At 44.3% G+C, this 26,052-nt stretch overlaps 1 protein-coding gene across 2 annotated transcripts in view; it reads left to right on the top strand.

The window, feature by feature from the left end:
• Positions 1–22,429, top strand: part of LOC133342443 (protein jagged-1b-like) — a 120,260-nt gene extending 97,831 nt beyond the window's left edge. The window contains exons 17-26 of one of the 2 annotated variants that reach the window (XM_061551634.1): positions 1,203–1,316; positions 2,395–2,511; positions 7,841–7,868; positions 8,578–8,663; positions 10,238–10,351; positions 11,364–11,479; positions 12,559–12,807; positions 13,665–13,796; positions 15,637–15,784; positions 17,804–22,429. In XM_061551634.1, the coding sequence (XP_061407618.1) occupies positions 1,203–1,316; positions 2,395–2,511; positions 7,841–7,868; positions 8,578–8,663; positions 10,238–10,351; positions 11,364–11,479; positions 12,559–12,807; positions 13,665–13,796; positions 15,637–15,784; positions 17,804–18,225 (1,526 nt within the window). In that variant the 3' untranslated portion in view covers positions 18,226–22,429. The remainder of the gene's footprint in view (positions 1–1,202; positions 1,317–2,394; positions 2,512–7,840; positions 7,869–8,577; positions 8,664–10,237; positions 10,352–11,363; positions 11,480–12,558; positions 12,808–13,664; positions 13,797–15,636; positions 15,785–17,803) is intronic. The other variant, XM_061551635.1, reaches the window with a different exon arrangement.
• The last annotated feature ends 3,623 nt before the right edge of the window (positions 22,430–26,052 follow it).

A 26,052-nucleotide genomic window follows, 5' to 3' on the forward strand; every position in this document is an offset into this window, starting at 1 on the left:
ATCTCATACAAGTCACAAACCTGCTCTGAAATCTGTGAGATATATATTTATAAACCCCTAGGTATATAATTTTGGTGTATTTATAAGGGGTGGAATTATTCAATCCTACCATCCCGCCATCCCAATGTTATACAACAATTGAGTATTATTATTTCAACATTGCGATGTAATCCCACTAATGTATGCAAACTGAGAAAAACACCTCCAGTTACTTGCACACACAATGCGATGGTGTATCTCAAACTGAGGATTTTATGTTAATAATTAATGATGCACCGTTGCACCCCTTACAATGTATTGGTGATGGTTAATTTAACCTCCTGTGTACGATCACGACTATGACCTCCAAACCGCGGACCGTATAAATTAGCGCTGCCACAAACAAGACGCATGAAGGCAGGTGGGTGGGTGCATGGGATGTATCTGTGATTCACCAACTCTTGGACAAAGCAATGGAATGGCTAAATCACAACCGAATTATCTGACAGTTGATCTTCATAGGCCATAGGAAAGCAATAGAAGAAGAATTTAAAATGTAATACCGTGTATGTAACTTTATATTCAAATAAACAGATGAAGGCACGAGACTTTCCTCTTCCCCCCCCCCCTGCCTATGACAGACCCTTGCACTTTCTGGAATATGTAAATGAACGAACAAAATGGTGGAGCTTCGTTTCTGTGCAATGCTGCCAGTGCGCCTGAGGTGCAGCTGCTGCTAACATATCCAAACTGTACCATACTGTTTCTTCTTCTTTTTTATCAACAAAAAAAGATGAAAGGAAAATAAAAATACGTCATGAAGAGAAATAATACGAGGGGGAGAATGCACACAGTTGAGCCTGGATATAAGCACACCCCTTGCGAGCGAGGCCCCAGGCATGTTTATATCCACAGTAGAGCGTGCTTGTATCAGAAGTTGCCCCTCGCCTGCCCCCCCCCCCGATGTAATGTAAGGACTTGTTGCTTGTATGAGAACTTTGCTTATACAAGGTGTGCTTGTAACCAGCATCTGCTGAATAAGCTCATAGATTAAGAATATAGTCCACAGCGCGACGTGTCCAGCCCTCGGGCCTTAACCGTGTGGCCTGCCCTGCGTGTTACGCGTGAGTGCAATGTAAGACGGGCGGCTGGTGATGATGCGTTTGCGTGCGTTTGCTTGTGTGTGTGTGTGGTGTAATTTAAATGTGGCACCTGGCGAACAGAAATCAGCCACTGTGACGAAGCGACGTGCAACAATGGCGGGGAGTGCTTTGATGTGGGAGACACGTTCAGATGTTCCTGCCCTACAGGCTGGGAGGGCTCCACGTGCAACATCGGTAATAGCCACCACCGCTCTGTCGCCGTCACCCACCGCACCCCACCGCACCACGCAAGTTATTTTTGGTACCCCCCGCGAAACTGCATCACGCCTCGCGCTGCTTTTCTGACGCATTTTAGCATCGTGGGGTATCGAGGTGTGATTCATGCGAAAAACATTGCCTCATTTGTGTTGCTCGTTTCATTCTATTTTCCCACACGATGCTAAATCGGTGACTTGCGGGGCGTTCGTCTTTACATAACGCGTACGGAAGGTGTGGAGTGTAGAAAAAGAAAATTGCTTCCTGTCCAGGTGAGCATAGGGTCGTGCTTATCTTCCACTTAGAGCCCTTTAACAGGTGGTGCAAATTCCACATTCCTGTGATGGGGATGAGTATGAAGTGCGCTTTATCGAATGAAAGCAGTGCTTCTGAAATATATATTATATTTGTCTCATTAATGATATGTATTGTTTAATGTCGTTAATTATAGCAATTGATAATGATGATGTTTTTAAAGACTGTGTGGAAGTGGTGGTGTTTGTGGATAGCCCATGGTGCTATGAACCCAGCAGACCTGAGTTTGATTCCCTGCCACAATGTAACATCATTGGCGCGTGGTATAAGAAGCGGTCGTCACCACCACTTCCCCTCCACTCGCCAGTGTGGTGAAGTATGGTCCAATATCCTCCACGACCGAAACGTTGTGGGAAGGCCTTCATTCAGCAGTGGATTGACAAAGGGTTGTAAATTAAATTGAAGATAGCGGTGGTGGTTCGATGATGAGGAGAATAGTGATAACATTTGTAGGACAATATCTGTCACGTTGCTGATAGATAACTGCTCGTTTAACAAACATGATGATGATGATATTGGTTTCACACTGACGATGGCGTTCGCACCACCGCTATCGCGACCGGTTAACAGTGACTGTTTAACGACGGTCATGACTCAAACGGTCGTCAATTAAACTGTTGACGCTCCCAAGGCGAATCACGAGGACGGCACGCGTTGGTGGTGCCGATGGCCACAGTGGCAAACTTGTGATGGGAAACCACTCCCCCCCCGCCCCCTCCCGGTCTCCTCTACACTCGTTCAGCCCAGAGCATCGCGTGCGTGCCGAACCCGTGCCAGAACGGAGCCACCTGCGTCATCAGCGGAGACTCCTACAAGTGCATCTGTCAGAGCGGATGGGAGGGCGCCAACTGTACCCAGGGTGAGTCACGTTAGCGTTGACGTCGTCACCAGCTCCGAGGAGGATAGAGAGGGAGACGCTCGCAAGCGCAGAACAAATGCGACCAACTCGCAGCACTCTATTGTCGGCAGTTGCCACAAGCTGCGCCGCTGGGTGATGACGGCCGTTGCCGCCTCGACAGCGCACGCGCGCTGCTGTCCAGGTTGTCACATCGCTGTTTGGAAGATTCGTTTCCCCATTTTTGTTCCCCCCCCCCCATACGTTCGGCTGATCTCTCAACATCCTGCGAGGATGCGAGGCCCTGCGTAACGGCGAGCCACTTCGCTTTCTCTCGACGTACTGCTCATCACTCTCCGTCATACGATTGGAATGTTTTGCAGCGTCTAAACGCAACCAAAAGTCGAGCACTTAATGCAACAAGCGGGACACAATTTGCCCCCAAATAATAAAAAAAAGGAAAGATTAAACAAACTTCGTTAACGATGAAGGAAAATGCTAATTGTGCCTTGTTTGTCGTCTTGTACCAACAAGAGAGCGTGCATATGCACAGACCTTTAGCAGTGAGAAGCAAACCCATAGCTTTTTTAATTCTTCATGTCTGCTGCAGACTTAGTGACCACTTGTATATTTATGTCTGATGGTCGCAGTGTCCCAGCACTCAAATTGAGCACTGGCCAGTACCAATCTCTCTTAGCAGTTTTGAGCCGGTGGTGAAGATTTCGTATTTGCTCCTAGGCAACCAGTTGCTCCAGCAGGGCAATCAATCTTGACTTAGCGCTGCGTAGTATTCAACTGACCTATCGACTTCAGGTCGGGGGGAGCGCGGGGGGTGTGGAATGAAGGATCGAAGTCAACGCTTGGTAGCTGACTTCGTGTAGACGGCAGTCTTGCTTTTGAAGAGCTTTTGGAGCATCCTACGTCTCCGTAAGGCATCTAGAACACGTTTAGAGCCTTCTGCACCGTTAATCTTCGGCACCTGTGCTGTCTTTTATGGACATTATTTGAAGCGTGCATGCCTGAGTGATGAAAACAAAACGAGTGTGCAATGGTGAATTATCGATGTGTTTAATACATCGTGCCACTCCCTGGGCTGAATTTTACATCAGCAGGCATCTGCAATATATTTTTAAATATTCAAAGAGAGGGCGTCTTCCATGCCAAAAATATTGGGAAAAGCCGGAGCCAAAACAATGCGACACTTTCTTTTCTTGTTGCCCTTCCAGTCGATGAGCATTTGTGCCAAAAAAAATGTTTCGCCTTTCCTCGAGAGGCACTTGGCTGCCTGGTGTTTTGGAGCCAGAAGGGGAGACATTTAGTCTAATGATCGCTCTTATTCTATTTGCACAGTGATCTCTGGCACTCTCTGCCGCCATGCATCTCTGCATATTCTCCTGTGCCACAGATGATATCGACGTTGAATAAAAAAAAAAGAGCCAGGCCCGCACATGCGCGCACTGAAATGTGCAAGCGTGTACCAAATGTTAATTGCTCAGTTTATGCAGTTGATGCGACTGCATTTTTCCCTACCTCGGTGCTACCTTCTGGGTTATCTGTTGCTGTAGAGGGGTGACGTTGTTCTTTCGTGTTGTAGCCACACTGTCCCTGTAAGCAAAGATCCAAGCTGGACAGCACCGTGGCTAAGACAAAGGTGCAGCCCGTACAACTGCTTGCTCACGCCGCCACTCGGCAGATGGGCCTCCACCAGAGGGAGCTCTGAGGGATCCCCTGTGGCAGAGAGATGACGCTCACAACTGGAAGGCTTGCAAGTTAATACTTCGCTACTCAAGGATCAGCTCTGCCCATCATCATCCCTTTGTGTATTTAATAAAAAAAATATGTCCGCTTGCTTTTGGTAATCGTATTAAAAGACTGCAGCCCCCGACCATTACATTGCAGAATTCTGATCGCTGGTGCAGGGCTACGAATGGACGTGGGTGCCTCCCAATGCTCATTTCCACATTGAGATACTGGGGGATGCTCTGACCATACAAGTATTCCTGTAGACATCAAGTTCCGAGACATTCAAGGAAGCCAGCGGCCACACACGTTATAGCTTCTTTGATGTGTTTTTGTTTTTGGGTTCTTCTGAACTGAACTCTGTGGCACAATCGCAGGAAACTTACGCGGCCGTAGCGTCGCTCACATCGACGTTACGTCACGCGCAACCGGATCGGTGACCGTACACGTAATCAAACAACGGCAGGCAAGATATTATATTATTTAGGCAAGATATCGTCTGAATCTGGGGTGAGGTAGCACCTGTTGCTTCGGAGAAGTGATCCTTTCCTTCCCCGTACGACGGACATTGCCACGGGTCTTTTAAAAGCAAAACCGCCCAGGGCTATGCATCCACGTGTCCACCGAGATAGATTGTCCTGAGGGTTCCGTGTTTTTGAGCGTGATATGGACAGAGGAGAGAGCTGTTTTTACAACCGAGTGGAACTGTTTAGTCTGGCTAACGTCGGAATACGGGAGAAGGTCAGTGCAGTGCGAAGTCAAGTCTGCCACCGTTGTGTATTTTGCGAACTCAACAGGAAGGAGTGAGTGAAAAGAATGAAGAAAATAAAATAAGGAAGGGACAAAGCTGTTGATATTTCTGGCTTGGCCTGAGCAATATTTCTCCACATGACTGGGAAAGGGAAGGTGGCCTGCTGATAAAGTGGACTGCAGGCTGCTCAGATAATTCATCAGCAAAACACGAGTCAGAAGAAAAACATTCTACTGCATTGACTCACGTCTTTTTCCCTTTGCGTTTACTCAGCGCAACTTTTTAAAACAATTGCAGTGAACAACAGTAATCTCAGTAGGCCTGTAAGATACATTGAGTAAACCTGTTTGTGAAATACACTTTAAATATATGTAGATAATTACTAAAAAATAATTAAAATCGTCCACCTTAAAAAATTTACAAGGGAAAATAAATATAAATTCGTCATATAGAAACCTATTAATGTTTAAATGCTCACGCAATAATTTGACACGTTTATCTTTGGCAAGCCCAAAGCCAGTTGCTATGGTAGAGACCAGTGTATTAAATGTTTTCTGCTTAATGCTACACATCACCAAATAACTATGGTACTCAATGGTACTTATTACCAAATACCCATGTGACCATAACAATGTAAACTTGCTCCATTGCAATAGCGATGATGTAAATGTTACATTGAACCTGTGATAAATGATTAATAGTTGCACTGCCAATGGCAGTCATCATTGTCACCTTCAGACATGATCAATCCACTGCTGGATGAAGGCCTCCCCAATCTGCTGCAGCCACCTCTTGCGGCTCTGCGCTGTAGCAGCCATTCAGCACCTGGGCATGAACTGATATTATCCCCCCATGGCCTCGATGGATCTAGGGATGTATTGCATTCCTTGGCTGCCACTCCGATATTATTCTTGACCATCTGCCGTCATCCCTTCTAAGCGACATGTCTTGCCAAAGCACGCTCACTTTTCTTTATAAGTTGGGCTATGTCATTCACCTACATATGCTCTCTAATCCACGTGTTCTTCTTTCTGTTGCTCAATGTAATTCGAAGCATGCATCTCTCGTTGATTTATTGCACACTTAAAAATGTCGTACTATATTTTTCATGGTGTTTCTGAACCATATGTGATAGCCGGCACTAATGCGCACCAATTGAAAACTTTCCTCTGTAGCCCACAGTGGTACATTACTTCTCGTTATCAACATTCCAAGAGCACTTCTTCCCTACCTTCTCTCAGTAGGAAGGATCAATGTCATATATATACAATATATATAGTTGTCACGCAAAAAAAGAATCGCGCAGAGCTCTAAGAGCTGCTGCATGCATGTTGCAAGCAGGTCACTGCCAGGGCAGCGTTGTTTGTGAAACGACAGCGGCGGTGGTATGTGGAATTGTACGTGCGGCCTACAAGGACGTTCTTTCAGGAGCAATGAGTCGTGACGTGTGCTTGTATTCCTGAGCACATTAGGCAGCAGAAACTGGTCAATTATCACTCAATATAGGACAAGCCTTTCGTTGCAATACGATGTGCGAGAAAGAGCGAGACAGAGAGTGGAAGAAAAACAATATTGTTGTATAACTCTTTTCACGATGATTTTTTGGCTGTGGTAAATGTGAATACATTAATAATCCGACCATGAATACCTAACCAGTGAACTCAAACATGTACACTAAGCTCTCAAGGCGAATGGATATTCTGACTACGCAATCCGCAAAGCCATCACCCCAACCGTGAGGAAGGAGCCATCTGAGGATCCAATCAAAACCATCACCTTGCCATACATAGCAGGGGTAACCGAAAAGATTTCCAAAATCATGAACAAACACAAGATCCAGGTCCGATTTAACACAGTACATTAAATCCCATCTGTGATGGACAAGATTCCTGACATGCAATATCCCAGCGTCTACAAACTAAGCTGTATCTGCAGTACCAGTGACATTGGGGAAACTAAACAACATGTCTCGGACCGTGTTCGTGAGCATAAGGCAGATTTGAAACATGGTAGGACCAATACTTCAGCCGTGGCTGATCATTATTTTAATGCGGCTGGCTCACACGAAATTGATTTTTCAAAGGCTTTGCAAGCCTACTGGCTATCAACAAAGATTTGTTCATGAAGCCATCCATATATACAGACACAGACACAATTTCAACCGAGAGGATGGTTATGAACTCAGCAATCATTGGAAATATGTCATCAACCACTTTGAGTCATGACTTGATTTGTGTTTTCTTGTCAACCTCCACTATCAGCAGTGTGAGTGTGTGGAGCGATGTGCAATGGTTGCCTGGCGGCCCTTTGGTGTAGTTGCTTGTTTTCTACCTACATTAACATCAGCTGCCCCGCCCATGCTGCTGACACACTTGGGCTACTATATATATGACACACTTGGGCTACGCCCATTTCTAAACCTTAATGAACAGTTTGCCTTTAGAGGTTTACCCCCCTTTTCCTCATGACGACCGCTTGTATTGCGATCGAAACGTCGTGGTTTTTGTTTTTATTTTATTTTTATTACTGAAAAAAACAATAATAAGTCTACATTATACACTGCCAGTACGCTCACTTAGGTTAAGAACCAGGCAACAGTCTACATTATAGACTGCCAGTACACTTATCCAGCTTAATACCAGGCTACAGTCTACATTATAGATGGCCAGTACACTCACTCCGAATAAGAACCAGGCTACAGTCTACATTAGTGTTTTTATTTCTTATTATTTTATTTTATTTTTCTCATTCACTTCATTTTTTATTATTATATCTACGTGACTTTCCCGAAAGAACCAAAAAATGTAAATGTACCTGCTTGAAACCTAATCGTGTGTTTCCTTTTGTTTGTTTTATTTTCAGATATCAACGATTGCAGTTCTCACCCCTGGTACGTGATTTATTTAGCGCATCAATTTGTCGTGCAATCCGGGGTTAAACGTTTTAAAACAAAGTAAATGACAGCCTAAACGACGCTCCGCTGTTTATTGTTTGTGACATATAAGAGGGAAGTGTGGTGGGATTGCTTCCACAATTTATAAATTCTAAAAAATAATTTTCTGTTTAAAACTAATACAATACTTTGTTTTTTATGTATATTTAAAAGTACGACTGCATTCTGGAACATAACAGCGTACTCTATGTGTAAATTAACAACCGTTTTTGAGAGCAATTTAAAATCTACTCAGACAAAGGGTTCTTTGATGAGGGGCAACTGAAGTAGAGTTTAATTCCTGTCCGAATACACCATAACGTCTGAACCTGGCCTGATCCTCCCCGAGGTCACTTCAACCAAAACTGTGTACCTGGTAATGAAGAGATGTGTCAACGTCAGTAATGAGGAGACAGAGCGAGCAGAGTGTGGTGCTGGCCACGCCTCACCCCCGTGTGCACCATGCCAGCCTTAAGAGGTGCTTGCTAACAACACTTGCCCCCATAGTCTCGTCAGGCTTAAAGGGGGATGGATCTTTGTTTGTTTTGTTCGTACGGACCGCATGTATACTTTAGGGCATCTTGTGTTATTTCTTTTAGTGTGTCTTACTTGTATACGTTAACACAACAACTTGTGTGCTTGTTGTTGTTGTTGTTGTTTTTATCAGCTACAATGGCGGGACGTGCGTCGATGGGACGAACTGGTACCGCTGTGAGTGTGCAGCAGGATTCGCTGGGCCTGACTGCAGAATAAGTGAGTTGCACTGCTCAATGCAACTCCCCTGTCAATACGGCACACTTCCTCTTGAGTTTACTTAAGGGCCTGCTTGGGCAGGGCCCACTGATCGTGGGGATGGTGACCGATAGGCAAGAAACCTTTGAAACTGGCCAGTGGTCGAGAGGCCATCCATCCGTTAGAGACGGCGACAAGCTTTTGGAGGCCTTAATCCAGCAGTGGACAGATAATTTGTGACGGAAAGGCAGCCAAGGGAGGAAGCCATCTAAAAGCGTGGCCATCACGGAGACGGAGCGGTAACATCAGCTCCTCTTCAGGATCGAGACGGAATGTGGCATCGCTAGACCGTGAATTGGTAGCAATGTCGTGGGAAGGCCTTCATCTAGCAGTGGATTGATAAAAAGGCTATCGATGGTTATATTTTGTTATTCTGTTTGTGATGTGATGAAAGTCAAAATGGATGGCAATTGTGCTTGATCGTGTGAACACAATACCTGGCAATGTGTTGATCAACACTGCCGCCTTGCAAAAAAGGATCGGCGGCACGTACGCGTCACATGCACAACGATTGCCTCCTCAAGTGCGTTACTTTGGGCTGTGCTCTGGTTATAAATACGCATGCAATTTTGCCCGATCAATTTTGCATTGATCAACACGGTCAGTCACGCTGTCGGCACTCGTGGCGAGCGAGGGAGTGGGTGCCCACGATTGTGTTGCGCCCTGGAAGTGTTCAAGACGAAAGACGTCGCGTCAATAATTAATCCTGAAGAAGTAAACCTGAGCAAAGAATGAGATTAATTATTGCATCATTAAAAGTCAAAATACTGCAAGCTGCAGGATTTTTTTTCACTTTTTTTTACTACTGTACATATTCAATTCTTAACGTGGTTTTCATCAAAAATATTTACGTTGGGTTCTTTTTCCTCTTCAGAATGGTTTAAATTCCAATAAATTTACCAAGAACCCAGGTAGCCTTTTGTCCAAGACGTTGACCCCCCCTATCCCCAGCCAATGCTTCTGCTGATGGTTATTTGAACTGCCAGTGTTGTGACCACTGGCAGGAGGTGATGGCTGAGTAGCGTATTGCAGTCGGTACGCAGAGCCTGATGCAACCAGTTTCCAGGTACTCCAGCGGCAGACTGGTAAATCAGGTTTCTTGCAACTGGCTCGCGACTCTTTTTGGTGTTGGACGTTAAATAAAACAAGAACTGTACATTTAAGTATAACACCTGCACGACTCCTGTGTCTGCTGCAGTAGTGTACACGATTGTAATCGTCTCAATACATTTTTTAACGGATGACATCCATTGCACCGCGGTGTACAGATGCTTCAACAGACACAGCGCTAGCTGTGGATGATGGCGGTGATCGAGACTCATGATGTATTACTAGCAAAGGGAAGGAACACATCTGAGAAGGCATCCTTCGTGCAAGAGCTTGATGGATTGAGACCGTGGGAAATTGAGATGCTTTGAGGAGGCCTTCACCCAGCCGTGGATAGATCATGGCTCACGATGACGACGATGACGACGATAACGACGATGACGACGACGATTTCCTAATGCATACGCCTGTGCCGTTGTTTTCCACAGACATCAACGAGTGCCAGTCCATGCCGTGTGCAAAGGACGCCACGTGCATCGATGAGATTAACGGCTACCGGTGCATGTGTCCCCCCGGCCGTGCGGGACGACACTGCCATGACGGTGAGGAGGACCTCGCTTGAATTTACAACCATAGTCTACGTTTGCTAGCCAGGAAAGCCTCCCCGATTTTCAGGAAACAACATCAACGACAGTGCAACTTGCTTGCCGTTTGATACATCCGCCGTGGTGGCGTTACAAGAGAGCACATTGCCACGAGTGACTTTAAATGTATATTTTTTCTCATTAACAAAACTTCGAAACTCCTGGCTGTCCTCATGACTAGGATTGCCACCTACTGTGGTACAAAATAACCCAGGACATGGGAACACGAGTATGTTACAATGCTGGGAGATGAGAGAACTGTATTTAAATGCATCGTCTTAGGTGGTGCGTTATTTACCAGGATAGCTGCCTCAAACAATGAGGACGTCCTGGGAAAACCAGAACAGGGTGGTGACCCCACTCATGACCCCCATTGTGGAGATTTTAGTAATTACACCAATCATCAGAGCATGCGGTGTGCAGTTGTTTAATCAGCATACAAATATGTTGGTAATCACAAAAAGACTGACTGTGGTGGGCTCGCGAGGACCACCGTGAAAAAAAGTGGCCTCGGCGCGTAGGTCTGCGAAGAAGATACATTCTATTTTGTTGGTGACATTGCCCAGCGGCAGCACGTTTTCCGCTTGTTGCAGCGATTCGCGGTTGTAGTCCAGCAGAGTCACCCTGGTTATGACTACGGTGTGTCCTCACGGCAGAACACGCGCGCTTTGTCTGATTAAAAGTGGATGGTTAAAGATCCCGGTGACGTCATGCACAGAGTAAGCCATTGCCTACCGCCCTCATCCAAATTTGGCAAATTTGAAAAATTCCACTGCAAATTAGGCAGTTGCGATTGCACATTACAAGATCTCATGCCTACTGCGACACTGCTGCACATTATGTCCATGAAAACAGCACCTTTGTGGTAGCCTTGCACGATAAGAATGGCTCGAATACCAAAATAACAAAACTATTATTGTTATTATTAAGTGTGTTAATCGCTGTCGCCCTGCGTGTGTTGCTATTACAGTCGTACAGCCAACGCAGCCATGTGTGGCCAGCGGCAGGAATCACTCCCATGGGTCCAGCTGGAAGGAGGAATGCAACGTGTGCCACTGCTCCAATGGGGACATCGATTGCACAAAGGTGCGTGTTAGTCCAGGCCTTCTTCTCTGAGAGCGCTCTCGTCAGCTCTGTATTGCAGTGTCTCTGGTTAGTTGATGGGCCAGAGGAGAAACTGGTACCACCTTAAAGTCAATCTAGATTGAAAACGAATTTCTGTTGTCCTTCCATGTAGCTCCAATTAGCACGGTTGGCTATGTACGTCGCGAAAGAAGTTCAACATATATAAAGTTATAATCATCCGTATTTATTTGATAACTCCACTCATTTCAAATGGTCATCGCATTATTCACTGTCAGTGGCCACACAGAAAAATGGAAAACACTAAAGTGGTACCGACAAATATTATTGGTTCTTTCAGTAAAGTCACGTAGAAACTATTTTTTAATAATAATAATAAATTTAAATTAATGGAAGCAAAAAACCACAATAAAAAATATAAATAGTAAAATAAGAAAAACCACTACGTTTCGATCGCAGCACAAGCGGTCTTCATCAGGCGGAGAGATAAGTGAAATATCTGGTCGGGGCTCATAGACTAAGTGTGGATCACCTGGGCATCGTCCCTTCCAGCTTCCGGCAGCTTATATACATTTTTCATCCTTACAAAAACGCGCGTTTATTTATCAAAGTGACTGTCGGTTATTGTCATGGTGCCGATAGCCAATGTTAATAATTGTGCATGTAATCACTTATTTCATTTCGTATACACTGGCATATGTCTAGCGCAGTGGTCGGCAACCGGCCACTCCGGAGCCACATACGGCTCTTTAAGGGCTACTTTGCGACGTGTATTTATCAAGGACCCCACCGTCTCATATTCACGAGCATTGTGGCTCTTTAACTATTGAGTATTTTTTTACCAAATTTGAAAAAAATGCCTCCTTCTGTTATTTTGGTTGCCGACCTCTGACCTCGTCAGTTGGGAACCCTGGAAACTTCACATTCACACTTGGAACAATTGGCAGAACAGGCTCACAAGCCAGCCTCGTGGTTCCACTTTGATCGAAGACGGGAGCTTCGTGGCGCCCGCACCAATGCGCCAATGATGTCCGTCCATTGGGTAACAATGGCATTGACGCTCCCTGCACGGGCACCCGCAGGTGTGGTGCGGCAACAAGCTCTGCCTGCTGAGCTCTGCCGCGGCGTCCGCGGAGACAGACGGGTGCCCCGCTGGGCTGTCGTGCCACGCGATGCGTCACGAGTCCTGCCTCGCGGGATCCTGCTTCCGCCAAGGGGAGTGCCTGCCCCAGACTTCCCCTCCAGCCTCCCTGTGCCAGCTGCAAGAGGATGGAGCAAGCGGGGGCTGCGCTCACTTGAGACTCACCTTCGACAGGAGCCTCTTGGCCCCTGTGAGTATTCCGTCGGATAATTGCAGGCTTTTATTTTTCCTATTGCATAATCTTGGCCATTGAGAGCAAATATGGCTCTTGTAGCTGACCAGCCTAAACATTTGCCTTTTTTCCTCTCCATGCTGTTTGTTGCTGTTCTGATGTGTTTTTGGCTTTTACCACGTGGAGGGAAATGTCAGGCATCACGCCAAACAATTTGCAGCACAACTCAAAAACATATCAGAGAGCTGTCCAACACAACCACGAGAACCTACACCATATTAGTCGTGCTTTGTGTGTTCCCTATGCTCTGTGTTTATAAATATATATGCGTATGTTATGCTGTATGCTGCGCTGTCACGTAAAGCTGGTTTGGCAGCCCTGGAAAAGTGCCCAATTTCCATGCAGCAGAAGGCCATAAGTTCAAACCTCGGAAGAGGGTCGACTCAGTCTATTATAACTCCAGGCTTGATCAATCGAGTACCACCTTTGAGTAGACAGTAGTGGTTGCCTTATGAAGAGAATGCAAAAATCAATAGAGCTATTCAATCAATAGAGCTATTCAATCAATAGAGCTATTCAACCATGAACCTCTACAACAAGCGGCGAGCGCGCGACCGCTGGGCCGCGTCACCGCCCCCGCGTGGATTTGTAGGAACTCTGCACCAATTGGGCTGCGAGGTGGTGAGTACACTGCAGTACAAGGAAAATTGGGTCGTGAACATATTTGGGAAAAATTAGAAGAGCTATGGAAACGCCATAGCCTTTCGAGATAAGAGGCAGAGGAGAGAGCATGCACGCAAGCCGATCCCATGCATAAAATGGGACTTGGATATAAAGAGGAAGTAGCACAAATCTGTCCCATTGTCTGCTTCCAGAGCACCACGGTGGAACACCTTTGCAGAGAACTGCGCTACTTGGAAGCCATCCACAACCTGTCCAGCAGCTTCCCCATCTACATCTTGTGTGAGATGATCGACAAGGAGCCGGACAAGATCAGAGTTGCCATCGTAAGTAAAATCCACGTTGTAAAACCGCGATACAATACCGGGCATGACCCCATCCACCGCTGGCAGACAGCCTCCCCCAAATAAAGCTTGATTTACCCAAAGTGTAAACTATGCAGGAAGGATAGACTATTGCACAATTGTATAACGGTTAATAAGGTTGGCTATATTAAGTATTTAGTAAACTCTGTATTATCTATCCTTGACATTTGAAGATTCATAACACTTGTTTTCTATATATACATTATATTTACAAAAGCAAATTCATTTGTTTTCATTGTAAGAGTAAGCGAATGGAGAAAATTACAATATATTAATAAAGGAGCAATTGGGCTTGAGCAGGACACATTTCTAGAAGGGACCATGGCTGAAGGTTTACAATACCTGTTAAAATACAGATAGCTTTTTTAGTCTATATTGATGGAACTGCAGCCAAGAAATGGAACACACCAGAGAGGTAGTGCGATGAGGAGATGGAGCGATGAACTTAGCTCATGTGCAGGTTTATAGGCGGATTGTTCCATCGTTGGTCATTGGAGAAGTAGCTTGCCAAGGCCTTGATCCAGCAGTGGATTGACCACGGCTAACAATGATATAGAGTCACGTAGGTAGGAAATTTTAATTAAATAAAAAATATGATATAAAATAAAACAAAAAGTGAAATATTAGTTTTTTTATTTTATTTTTCTACCTACGTGACTTTACCGAAAGAACCAAAGAGTATGGATTCCTGCAGTCACGAAAGCTTCAAATCAAGATTGAGATAGATGTACTTTATATTCCGATGGAATGTTTATATTAACAATTAATAGTAGAATTATGAAAGAACATTTGGCAGCCCTTGGAAACAATTAGCTAATTTACTTTCATGAAGGTAATTGCTTAATGTCTCCTGACCATGCACGTACTTTTCATTCCATAAAACCCTGAAATATTTAAAATAATCTCTTAATGTCTTAAATTGTTATTGCCAAGTCTCTAAAACTATAAATTTTTAAGGCATTTCCAAATGAGCTTCACCTTCTGGGTCTGCACCACTTGATGATGCCAAGCTACCAGTGGTGTTTTTATGGATAGACTGGCCCCTGCCATAGGAATTTGGAATTTACACCACTCGCTCAGGACCACCACTGGGGTTGAGCGCTGCCAATATTTTGAGTCTAAATTAAAAACCAAATAAAACTGCTCTAAGTTTTGTTTTAAATCAATGAACCGTTTGTGTTACGTAAAATAATTGATCAGCCTTCCATTCACATGAAAGGGGAACTATTTTAGTCCAATAGGCCTTCCAAACTTATGTTTTACAGTGGCATTTTCACAAGAAAAATATTGCAGTGCTTTCTATATTATGAGTCCGGCTCGTTAAACAAAAGCTGTCGTGTTGCCAGATGTTATTTGCAAGAGAACTCCATGCTAGCCATGGGATCTTGTTCATCACAACAAGCAACAATGTCATAAAAATGTATTGCACGCTGTGGTGAAGCATGATGGGGGGGGGGGGGGCGGGTAATAAAATAACGAAACACGAATTTTTCTGTCCGCATAAAAATGTAACATTTCAATTAGGCCATCTGTACGTGGGTCGTCACAAGTGTAATGTTACACAACTCTCCAAATAGATTTTCTTCACGTTCTGGGACGTTTCTTACAGAACTGAACCAAATAATCTCTCAGCCATGTGGAGTGAAACGTCGGACATCATTCCGAACAAGACGTAGTGCAACCCATGAAACACATCGGAGAGCTTTACAAAATAACCGTGAAAAAAACCTACACAGCTGTAGGTGATATAGATAAAACATTTTCAAACATCTTCTGTGTGCGATCATTGTTTTTTTTTTAGTCATCCGACCGACAGTCGGGGCCACGGGGAGCGCAGCTGGTGCAAGAGGTGGCGGCGCGGATTGCAGACGCCATCAAACAGCGCAGATCCGGAAGCAGCCGCCACTTGGCAGCTGTCACCAATGCGGACTTCACGCATTCCACTGCAGGTGCGTCAATCCCCTCTCTTCAGTTTGCCCGTCTTCCCCTTATCCTCACGAACTGGGCACTGGACTCACGAGGACTCTGCTAAACCCCCCAGGAGGTGTAATAACTAAACTAGTTTTTGTATTTTACCAGGTAAAGCTCACTGAGCTATATAGCTCTTTTCAGAAGCGACCTGGCCACAAATGATAGCGCAATGAAGTGGCTTATCACGTGGAAATGTATATCAGCCCAATACTCGAAACGCATGTTTCTAAATGTGGAGGGAAAATACCGGAGGACCTGGAGAAAAGTCCACACCACCACCAAGGGAGAGACACGTAAACTCCAAGTATACAAGCGTCACTCAAAATAAACACTGCTAAATCCGAGGCAACTGGATGCCTCAAGGAAATATTTCTGTCTTTTAGTATTTTGGACCCAATCTTGTTATGTGTAGTCCCTATGCAATCACTGTATATATGCATCTGAATCCCAAAACTTAAATCCCTCACTCACGACCTGCCCATGTCCACCTTCCCTTATTGGGCAACTATCTTCTATTCGAATACAACATGACGTTCTTACACACATTTTACCCACCTGGTGATTGCTGAATGTGTCCCAATAGGGCAGAGCGCGCTAATTCAAATTAAGATACAGATCTTGTTTGTGTGTGTGCATGTTTGTCCCGCGTGGTGGAGGGAAGGCTCTACATTTGAATCGGCACTCTCCCTCGTTTCCTCCTTCGCTGTTGTGTTTACTAACCGTCCGGTGTGTGCACCGTGTATGTATGTTGAACTTCTTTTGCACCATGTAATGACTTAATGTGAAGGAGAAGATTATTCAGCGTAAAAAGATGGACCAGAATTTGGGACACTCCATCATGCCCTGCACAGTGGCAGGGTGCAGTAACGTCTTTAAATATATAAATTACAACTCTCCACTTGTTACAGGTTACTTTTTCTGATGTCACCAAAAGCCACTTAATGATTTTCAAGCTGCATTGCAATAGCATGATGTGTCTTTGACCACGTGGGCACAGTCTGGACCGTTTTTATGCACTCGTGCAAAATAATAGTAAAACATAAATTGGCCACAGATTTCAACACAAAACCCTCCTGGAAAAAAGTCTCATGACTCATTGAACCATCGCTGGATGATATATAAAGGTCTGATATTAATTACACACGTTAGTCATCGCCGCCTATATTTGACTAACAAAATGTTTGGATCTGAGTCGTGATGCGTTGTAATGCGGTTGCTAGGCTTGCGTCACGTTTCATGTCAATAGCACATGAGTGATAACACATTGAAATTTACTAGTAAGTGTACATGACAACGATGACCACGATGATGATGATGAAATGCCTGTTCTGTTGTAAGCCAGCAGCAATAATAGTTGTATTCCTCTTGTAAACAAAGATTGCAGTTTTACTCATCAGAGCGGGCGTGCCGTGTTTCTCAACTCGCTGTGTAATGTTCACCTCGATATTAATACGCCGTCAGTCATTTACACGGCGCTATTACTGTTGATGAAATTAGCGATAAAAATATTCGTCAACGGAGAGATTTTTATACTTAATAGTCAACAATGAATGTCAGTGGACGAAAGTCATCCAGCGTGACCATAACTCTGACTGCTGCGTACCAAACGCCAAATCGTGACCGACTATGAGGAGATGAAAATCGACTGGTCTGAATTAAGATGTCAACTAATATCATTCATCATGTCGTTAGAGACAGCAGTGCTCTTGAGGAAGACCAAAATTTGCCATTGGCTATAAATGTATATTGGCTATAATAACAATTACAATTGGCTGACCTGATTATATTTGGAGCAAATTGGTGCCACTTGCACTGACATTAAATAAATAAGAGCGTTTTACTCAAATGTCTGACTGATTAAGTCGACTAAGAGAATAACCAGATAAAATCCACAGACTTGACTCAAGTTCCACAGCTAGTCGGCAGCTAGACCATGACAAACATCGCAAATGCGCTCACCAGACAAACCATGGCTCTCCCGCCCGCCCCTCTGCCAGCAGACAATATGGTGTTCATCGTGAGCGGCGCGCTGGGCTTCCTGCTGCTGCTGGCCACGCTGCTCCTCTGCCTGTGCTGCATGCGGAGGAGACGAAACCGCCGGTCACCTCACCTCGACAAGGTGGACGACAAGGACAAGGTCATGGAGCCGCTCAACAAGGTCATAATCCACAACCCAATCAGTGGCGGCGGCGGTGGCAGTCAGAACAACAAGCAGCTCGAGCAAAATTTGTGCCGTGTGGGAAAAATGCGGACACACAACATCGAGCTGGAGGAAATCGACAAGCTGGGATTTAGCAGCAATAAAGCGACGCTGGGCTACGGCGCCGGATCGCTGGCCACGCCTGAGGAGCAACCGCTGAGGTCCAAGTTGAATGTGAACAGACCTGCATACACATGGACGACACAGGTGGAAGTATAGTCCTATACTGCACTGGCGAAACAGACTTTGGTGTCGTGAGCAGCAGCAGCAGTTACACGGACATTGATAACTGGACAGAAATGCGTGCTGTGCCTTTTTTTTTTCACGGAATTATGGACAGTCAAGGGTTGTCGCTTCTGCTCTTTATTCACTTTTTACGTGAACTTTGCAGGTTATTCATTGTCAACGTCAACGTCGTTGTTGTACCATGCACGTGCCCCATCGAGCATGTGTCCTGCAACGTCTACAGAAAAACTCCAGCAAGTGAACAACTGTCGTGAGCGTAGTGGAGTGGATTTAGACCGTGGAAGAGAAATGAAACAAATGTAAAGAAGAAAGGTTGTGCTTGATGTTGCGCAGTCGATGTTACCATTTTCGTGCTCCTTGGCAGCTTCTGAGAATGCCTTTTTTGAAAGAAGTACACACACACCACGCGCGCGTGCTGCTTGCTATGCAATCAAGTGGGAGATAAAAAAAAATATTGAAGAGAGAAAAAAAATCACAAAAAATATACAAAATGTTAAAGTGAAAAACAACAAAAAGAGGACAGAATGCCCAGAAAACACTGAAGTCTCGCAGGAGACAAGAAGGATGCTTACTCCATGTTTACATGATGGGCAGGATGTATTTTTTCAATCTAGCAAAGCTGAATATATACACCATAGCTAGGCTACTGAACTAAGATATAATACAGAGACTACCCGTCTCACACTGCACTGGTTGTTATTATATTGTTACGTTAGAGGATGTTTGAACTGTTAACCTTGGTAACTTATTTTTTGTGCTTTTTTAAAATAAATATATAATAAATAAAATTACACAAACATGTCTATATATATATCTCTCTCTCTCTCAATGTACGCATATGCAGATGGGTTATGAATGATATGACTCGACTTGCGGCATCGGCTTAGAGTGAGTCACAGTCCGTTTGCCAATTGAGGCCCCTTTATCATCATTTTTTTCTGCTCAGCATTTTTCCTCATGGGACATTGACATCGAAGTTAAATTTTGTAGGAAGCCTCAAAGCTCCTACTGGGTAGTCAGGAAGTGCCTTTTAGGTGACCTTTTTGCTGTGTCTGTTGTGGGTTGTATGCGTTGATTGACGATAGACTGGAAAACCCTACCTGGAAAAGGTGTGCGCAAAGCGCAGTCAGGCGTTGGTGTTGTTGTATTATAATCAAAATAACGATGGCTCAATGTAAATACTCGATGTATATTTTAGATCGCTGTATATTGATAACTAAATGTTAATCTTGAAACCTGCATTCCTTTTATTTATTTATATGTCACATAATTGGATGTATTGGGAAATCTTTACTATATTGTTGTGTATTATTGGAATAATATTTTTTTGGGGGGGGGGGGTGGAGACAAGGGTTGGGGGGCTTTAAAGTGGCTGTACTTGTGTTTAATGTAGAGCACGGAATGTTATTAATAACTGTAGTCTGAAAACAAGGGTCTTCATGCTGTCTTCTCTGTGCCTTCATGCCCTGTGCCTCGCATGACCTAGCACATCTTCTCGCTTTTCGCTTGCAAAGTAATTATCACTTACGAGACTCGATGGAATTCGGGGAAAAACATCCGCACCGACTCTTCAGCTGACTATTACAGTATAAGAATTGAGTGGTATCTGAAAGTAGTCGTATTTTTTATCTTGGAATTAATCAGAGTTTGTCAAGAGTTATTGGGCAGGATTAGGGCAGAATGTATTGTTTTATATCTTGAGAGCAAGGTCATATCAAATTCTCTCATTTCATGAATTCGGTTCGTGTAATTGATGCAACAACAACAAAGAGTGTGCATTGTGTTCACAAGTTATAGCGTTTAGAATTTGCAGCTTTTGAGCAAACTGTCTTGGTGTTGGTGTTCCGATTCATGATATTAACAAGCTATGTCAAATACACTTAACAAACCAGTAGATGGTAAATGCTGTATTAGCCCGCCATCCACACTTTAGACCGCTCTGCTTCTTAGCAAACCACTGCACTTAACTTCCTTTGCATTGTATACAGTAACTTCATGCAATGTAATGCTACTATAATTAAATTAATCGACAAAGGATGGTGAATTTTAAATTATTCTGGCATTTAAAAAAATATTAATTTTAAAGGTGTTTAGTGTTTTTTATATTACCGTATTATTATTATTGAATCGAAAATGCGTGTGGAAAATGGCGACATTATGTCATTGTTGATACATCGGCTGGGATTAATTAACCCTTTTTGTAAAATGTTATTTACTATTATTATTACTATCCATAGGGTTTCTGTTCAATAAAATAAGAGGCTATTAACATTGGCCAAAATCACCAGTTAACAGAGACATCGGCTTCGATTCATTCTTGCGCCTCATATATATTGATTCTAGGTCTGGTAATGTGTATTGCTCTTGCATCTTGTATTCAAAAGCAAGTCCTGTTGCAGAGATGTAATAATAATTATAATACCAGGTAGGCCTCACTGAGTCCCAAGACTCACCTTCAGGAGGGTTTTCCATTGGGTAGTTTGACCAGTTCCATTAATTATTGTTTCGCATTTAGGAGGACACCAGACTATAACCAGAGGAAACCCACGCATACGAGTGAATATCATTCAAAGCTCCACACATTCATTCGACATACAAACCCAACTCATTGAATCTCCATACCTGCCTATACCGATATCACTTTGTCTGATATCATGATGGTGCCCCATTCAAGAAATAGCCAGGCTGGGTTCTTCCATAAATAAAAGGCTGCAAAATGTCCACATTCTTTCAATTTCTGTCACCTGCTATCACCACGAAGGAATGCTCACCATTCTCCACTGAATGCCTGAATTGGATGCAGACGTCAACTCGCAGAAACACCCACCTAACATTATTCTGCTTCATATCGTTTTCCAATGAACGTGACATGCAGACATGTGTACCAAATATGTTTGTTAATCGCCTTTTTAGACGTAATCACTACATGCTTTCATCCACTTATGAGATCCCACGTGCATGATGTTGAGCAGATAGTGGTGTGTTTTGTCCATATTTCTTTTTTTCCTGCATGGAATTCAATGGATTGAAAATTAAGGAGAAGAGCAGGACTTGTGATGCATTGTTTAAAAGTGGCTGTATCGTTTGAAGCAGGGTCCCAACAGCATTCGGGAAAACACAGTGCCCAATGATCTCTATGCAAAATGAGCACGGCAAACCGTTCAATTAGCCCACAGAGAAACGGCCAATGTGAGTTCCACGTTTGGTTTCATTTTAATGGAACTGGTGCAGAAATGCCAATGATCATTGCGATTAACCACTAACAACGATGATGTATCTCCCCATAGGCTACACCTGTAAAGTGATATTTAAAAAGTTAGGAAATCGGATGGATATTTATGGATCTGGAATGTTGCAAAATGTCATGTTTAAATGGGTGCAGGAGATGTGAAATTCTGTTGAGCTTCTCCATGTAACATAGGAGTGGCTACTTGACATATTTGTTTAGCTTCCAATAATGATTGAGTTTCATCGTGGAAACTATAAATAACAAAATGATGAAGCAGATTTTGCTCCTCATATTTGTCCCCTGACGTATATATTTGTACATCCCATCAGTCACATGGCTGATTTGGGAATACATAATTAAATTAGTATTGTATTAATACAAGCAAAACCCTGGACCAGTTATGACGTGTCACTGTCTCCTCAGCAGTCAGAATTGCTTCGACCAATGATGAATAGCCTGAACTGCACATTTTTATAAGACAATGACCGTTTCTGTTAGAAATGGGTCCTGGTTTGATGCAGAATTCTTATAATACACAGCACAAAATAATAATTGAGGTTATTGATCATTTGGCGTTGTGACGTGCTCATAGCATTGTTTGCATCAGGAGGAAAAGCACTGATGTATAAAACTTAGCCAATTTTTTTTTTGTGAAAACACGAGGGTTGAACTACATTAGTGGGACCGTCTGGTTCATCTCATGAACTCCGCGGAAAAACGTATTCTCATAAAGCTGTTGTCAGTCCACGGACCTCTGCTAGATAAGGTAGATGGAGCATAGATTATTCTCGATCACTTGTGTTGTTGACATGCAGAGATTTCCCCCCCCCACACCCTCCGCGTGTATATTGAGACTGATGTGTTATTTTTGTATGGTATATCGCATCTTACGTCACTTAGGAATGATTCCAACATTGAGCATCATTAAAGTATTTTGTATCCAACGAACTGAGAATTTTCTTGTTTTGCTTTGAGATTTTGTTGACAATTGTCGATTGAGTTTTCTGTGTGTCGGAAGAATAATACGTATAATTTACAGACATGAGTAGGTCCACTGTTGGATTAAGGACTCTCAATGATGTGCACTAAACTAAAACTTGTTATTTTACCAAGTAAAAAAGCCATGTCGCTCACTGAGCCACATTAGTTCTTCTTTGGACGTGACCTGGCCACAAATGACAGCTCAACAAAGTGGCTTATCACGTGGAAATTTATCACAGCCAAATAGTCTAAACGTGTGTTTCTAAATGTGGAAGGAAAAACCTGAGGACCTGGATTAAATTCCAAACGAACACATGTACTTTTCCTACCGATGTTGTGAGTTTTGCACTTTTTAGTCTAGATTGAAAACTCATTTATTTAGAGCTGCTTGTTATGTTTGGTTTGTTGTCCTTCCCCGCACAACCGATTAGCACGGTTGGCTACGTACGGTGCGAAAAAAAAGTTAAACATGCATGCATATAGCCAATTACAGAGGCGACACAATGGTGGCAGCAGCAGGCTCAATCGGTCCAGGATCGTCCTTTTCAAGTCATTACAGGAAATGTTAACATATGAAACATAAAACACATGTAAAATCTAAAATATGTAAAATCCTCTAAATAAACGTCAAACCCCTACAAGCTGATTAGGAACCTACCACAGTATCTCGTTGAAAAGTATCATTAAGCTGATGATGCTGTCAACAAGCCAACAATGGTAGGGGCCATCCATTGAGTAGGTACGCAAAAATCTGTCAAAACTTGACCCCTCCCTGTACGCACGCGGACTTTTTACACCCCCACCCCCACCTGCGTACGTATGCCTGACGCACCCCCCCCCCCCCCGAATCCTATAGAACGGCCGATATTTAATCCACGCAGAAACGATCAAGGATTAATGATATTAACGTGTTTAAGCAAACAGATAGTCCACCGCCGGCTACATTAAGGAATTAAGTTGCGTACCTTGGCCACTTATTTTGTTGAGCTGCGTGATAGCTGCAGTCAGGGGCACGGTGGCACACGAGTGACGCCTCTCCCAGAGTCCCACCTCTCCCAGAGTCCCACCTCTCCCAGAGTCCCACCTCTCCCAGAGTCCCACCTCTCCCACAGTCCCACCTCTCCCAGAGTCCCACCTCTCCCAGAGTCCCACCTCTCCCAGAGTCCCACCTCTCCCACAGTCCCACCTCTCCCAGAGTCCCACTTTTCCTGGCAGGACTTGTTGTCTGACAGCTGAAGACAAAACCGTTCTGACCACAAATGATAGCTCAACGAAGTGGCTTATCATGTGGAAATGCATAGAAGCTTAATAAATTAAACAATCTAAACACGAGATGTTGATTCGAAATGTGGAGGGAAACACCGGAGAATCCAGAGAGAAAAAAAATCCACGACTTTGATATTTCGCCCAGGAGAATGCCCTCAAGGTATGCTAACTTGACACAAATGTCCATGCAAAAATATTCTACTTTTTCCAGTGATGCATCCAGTCCGGCTGCTATTAAGCAATAATATACGATTAACGTATTTTGGATGAACGTTCCTTGTACTCTCGTGGTAGTGCCTCATGCCGCTAATCCTTATTCCTATACAGCCTAACTGCGTTCCGCAGAGATTAACTTCCGTGGGCACGTCACGTTGTGCAACCAAAGGCCATAGAGTTCATGCTTTATGATCCTTTTCGGTGGTTGTTTTGTCAGTTTACCTTTGTCACGAATGAGGCGTGTTGATGTAAAGTTAGTCGGGTACAAACTGTATGATTTGGGGAAAAAATATGGGGTGATGATGCTGCAGACACAAGGCAAACGCAATGACACATGACCATTTAAATACTGACGCATTGCTGTTTCAGCTGCCAAAAGGGACAGAATCATCTCGATAAATGTGTGTATTGCGTCATGTTAGTGTAAATTAATACTGATTAAATTTACCAGAGTAAAATATGCTTCAAATGAATATGCCTTTTTTAATACCAACTAAATTAATGTACGGTAATAATACAGCTCTATTGACAATCCACTGCTGGATGTAGGCCTCCCCACGGTGTGTAGGTTATGTGGGTTATTTGACCATACTTCACCACACTGGTCAGCGAGGGTTGGTGAAGACGGGAAGCAACATAGATCTGGCAGCATAGCAGTACAGTACAATAATGGATTTGCTACAGTACGTAGCCCCACACTCCATGACAACCTGTGTGTGCATGGTAGTCACCCATAGAAATAGTATCCAGGCTGAAACCTGCTTAGCGTCTATCATATATGATGGGATTCGGTGCGTTTGGTCAAAGGTTAATGAATATAATACATGTCTTGAATTGAGGAAGCTTATTTACTTACATATAATATGCTAATATGTTATTACATATACAACATGCTGCCATATATTTGTCCAAATTATACATTTAAAGTCCAACGCTCGTGTGAACGCTCGATGGGACCTTACCCACTGAAAGAGGGTGGTGCTGGTTGGTTTAAACTGTGTCACCGAGGGCTGTGGTACAATGTGCACAGAATGTGGAACTTGTTTCGAAGCAAGTCGGAGCATGTTACACTGGCCAATCCAGACGAGCCACAGTAGAAGGGCAGCCTCGGTTCAGTGCTAAATTAACAACTGCGTCTGTGAACACTCGGCCCACCCACTCGTCTACGCAGCAGGCATCGCAGCGCTCTCAAGTCAGAACATAAGTCTGTGCGATGTGCAACAGGGTGGCACATTACAGTCCTGGGTATTGCACAGCACACACAGTAAGCGTGGAACCATAGGTCAATTAACATGGCATCCCTAGCTCATTGCGCATGCATCAAATTGCATGTGTAGTGGCATCGTTGCATGTCACGATGTGAAGCCAGCCCGGGAGGGGCACGGCGCGCGATCCATTGACATCACGGACACCACCGAAGGCGGATGCAGTACCGACCCGAGCCGAGCCCGAGGGGCACGGACTGCCAGCAACCAGTGGCACCCTGCGCTGGGTGCAGTGCCAGCCCTACAGGAGAGGGTGCGGGGGGTGCCGGCTTCGGGGAACGGGGTTCCACGGGGCCATGGCACTCTGATTGACCCCGGAGGACGCGTGACCGGAGGCGTCTACCCGGGGACCCCCAGAAGGGGGGCTGGGGGGACCACGTGTCAAGGGGAGATCGTGGCTAGGGGCGGAGCGAGCCCCGCCACAGATGATTAAAGCCGGTCTCCCAGTGGGACCGGCTGCTGTTGTGATCCTCAAGAATCTACGTCTACACCTACGTCCGAAGACAAAATCAACACGGGACTGGACCCACGCTGGGGTCCCGTCCGTCGTAGCTACTTCCAGTGTAGTTAGCCTGGTGGACCACCACCATACGTGATTATCTGGTAAAGAGGCAGTTACCCCTTTGTGTTAGGTGTTGGTATTCATAAATGTGTTCCCTCCAAACAGTACGTCTGAGTCTCCGTTTGAGCCAACTACACATGTTTAAAACAATTGTATTTGTTTTGTATCGGTATACTTTGCAAGTAATGCGTTTATGTTGCCCCCAGCAGCCACTGCGAAGTGCTGCCATTCAGAAAACAAATTTAGAAGGTGACCACGTGGCTCACAAGTCAAACTGCTGA

Source organism: Lethenteron reissneri, chromosome 14 (genome assembly GCF_015708825.2).
Source record: "Lethenteron reissneri isolate LAM-NWPU_2019-01 chromosome 14, ASM1570882v1, whole genome shotgun sequence".
Lineage (NCBI taxonomy): Eukaryota > Metazoa > Chordata > Hyperoartia > Petromyzontiformes > Petromyzontidae > Lethenteron > Lethenteron reissneri.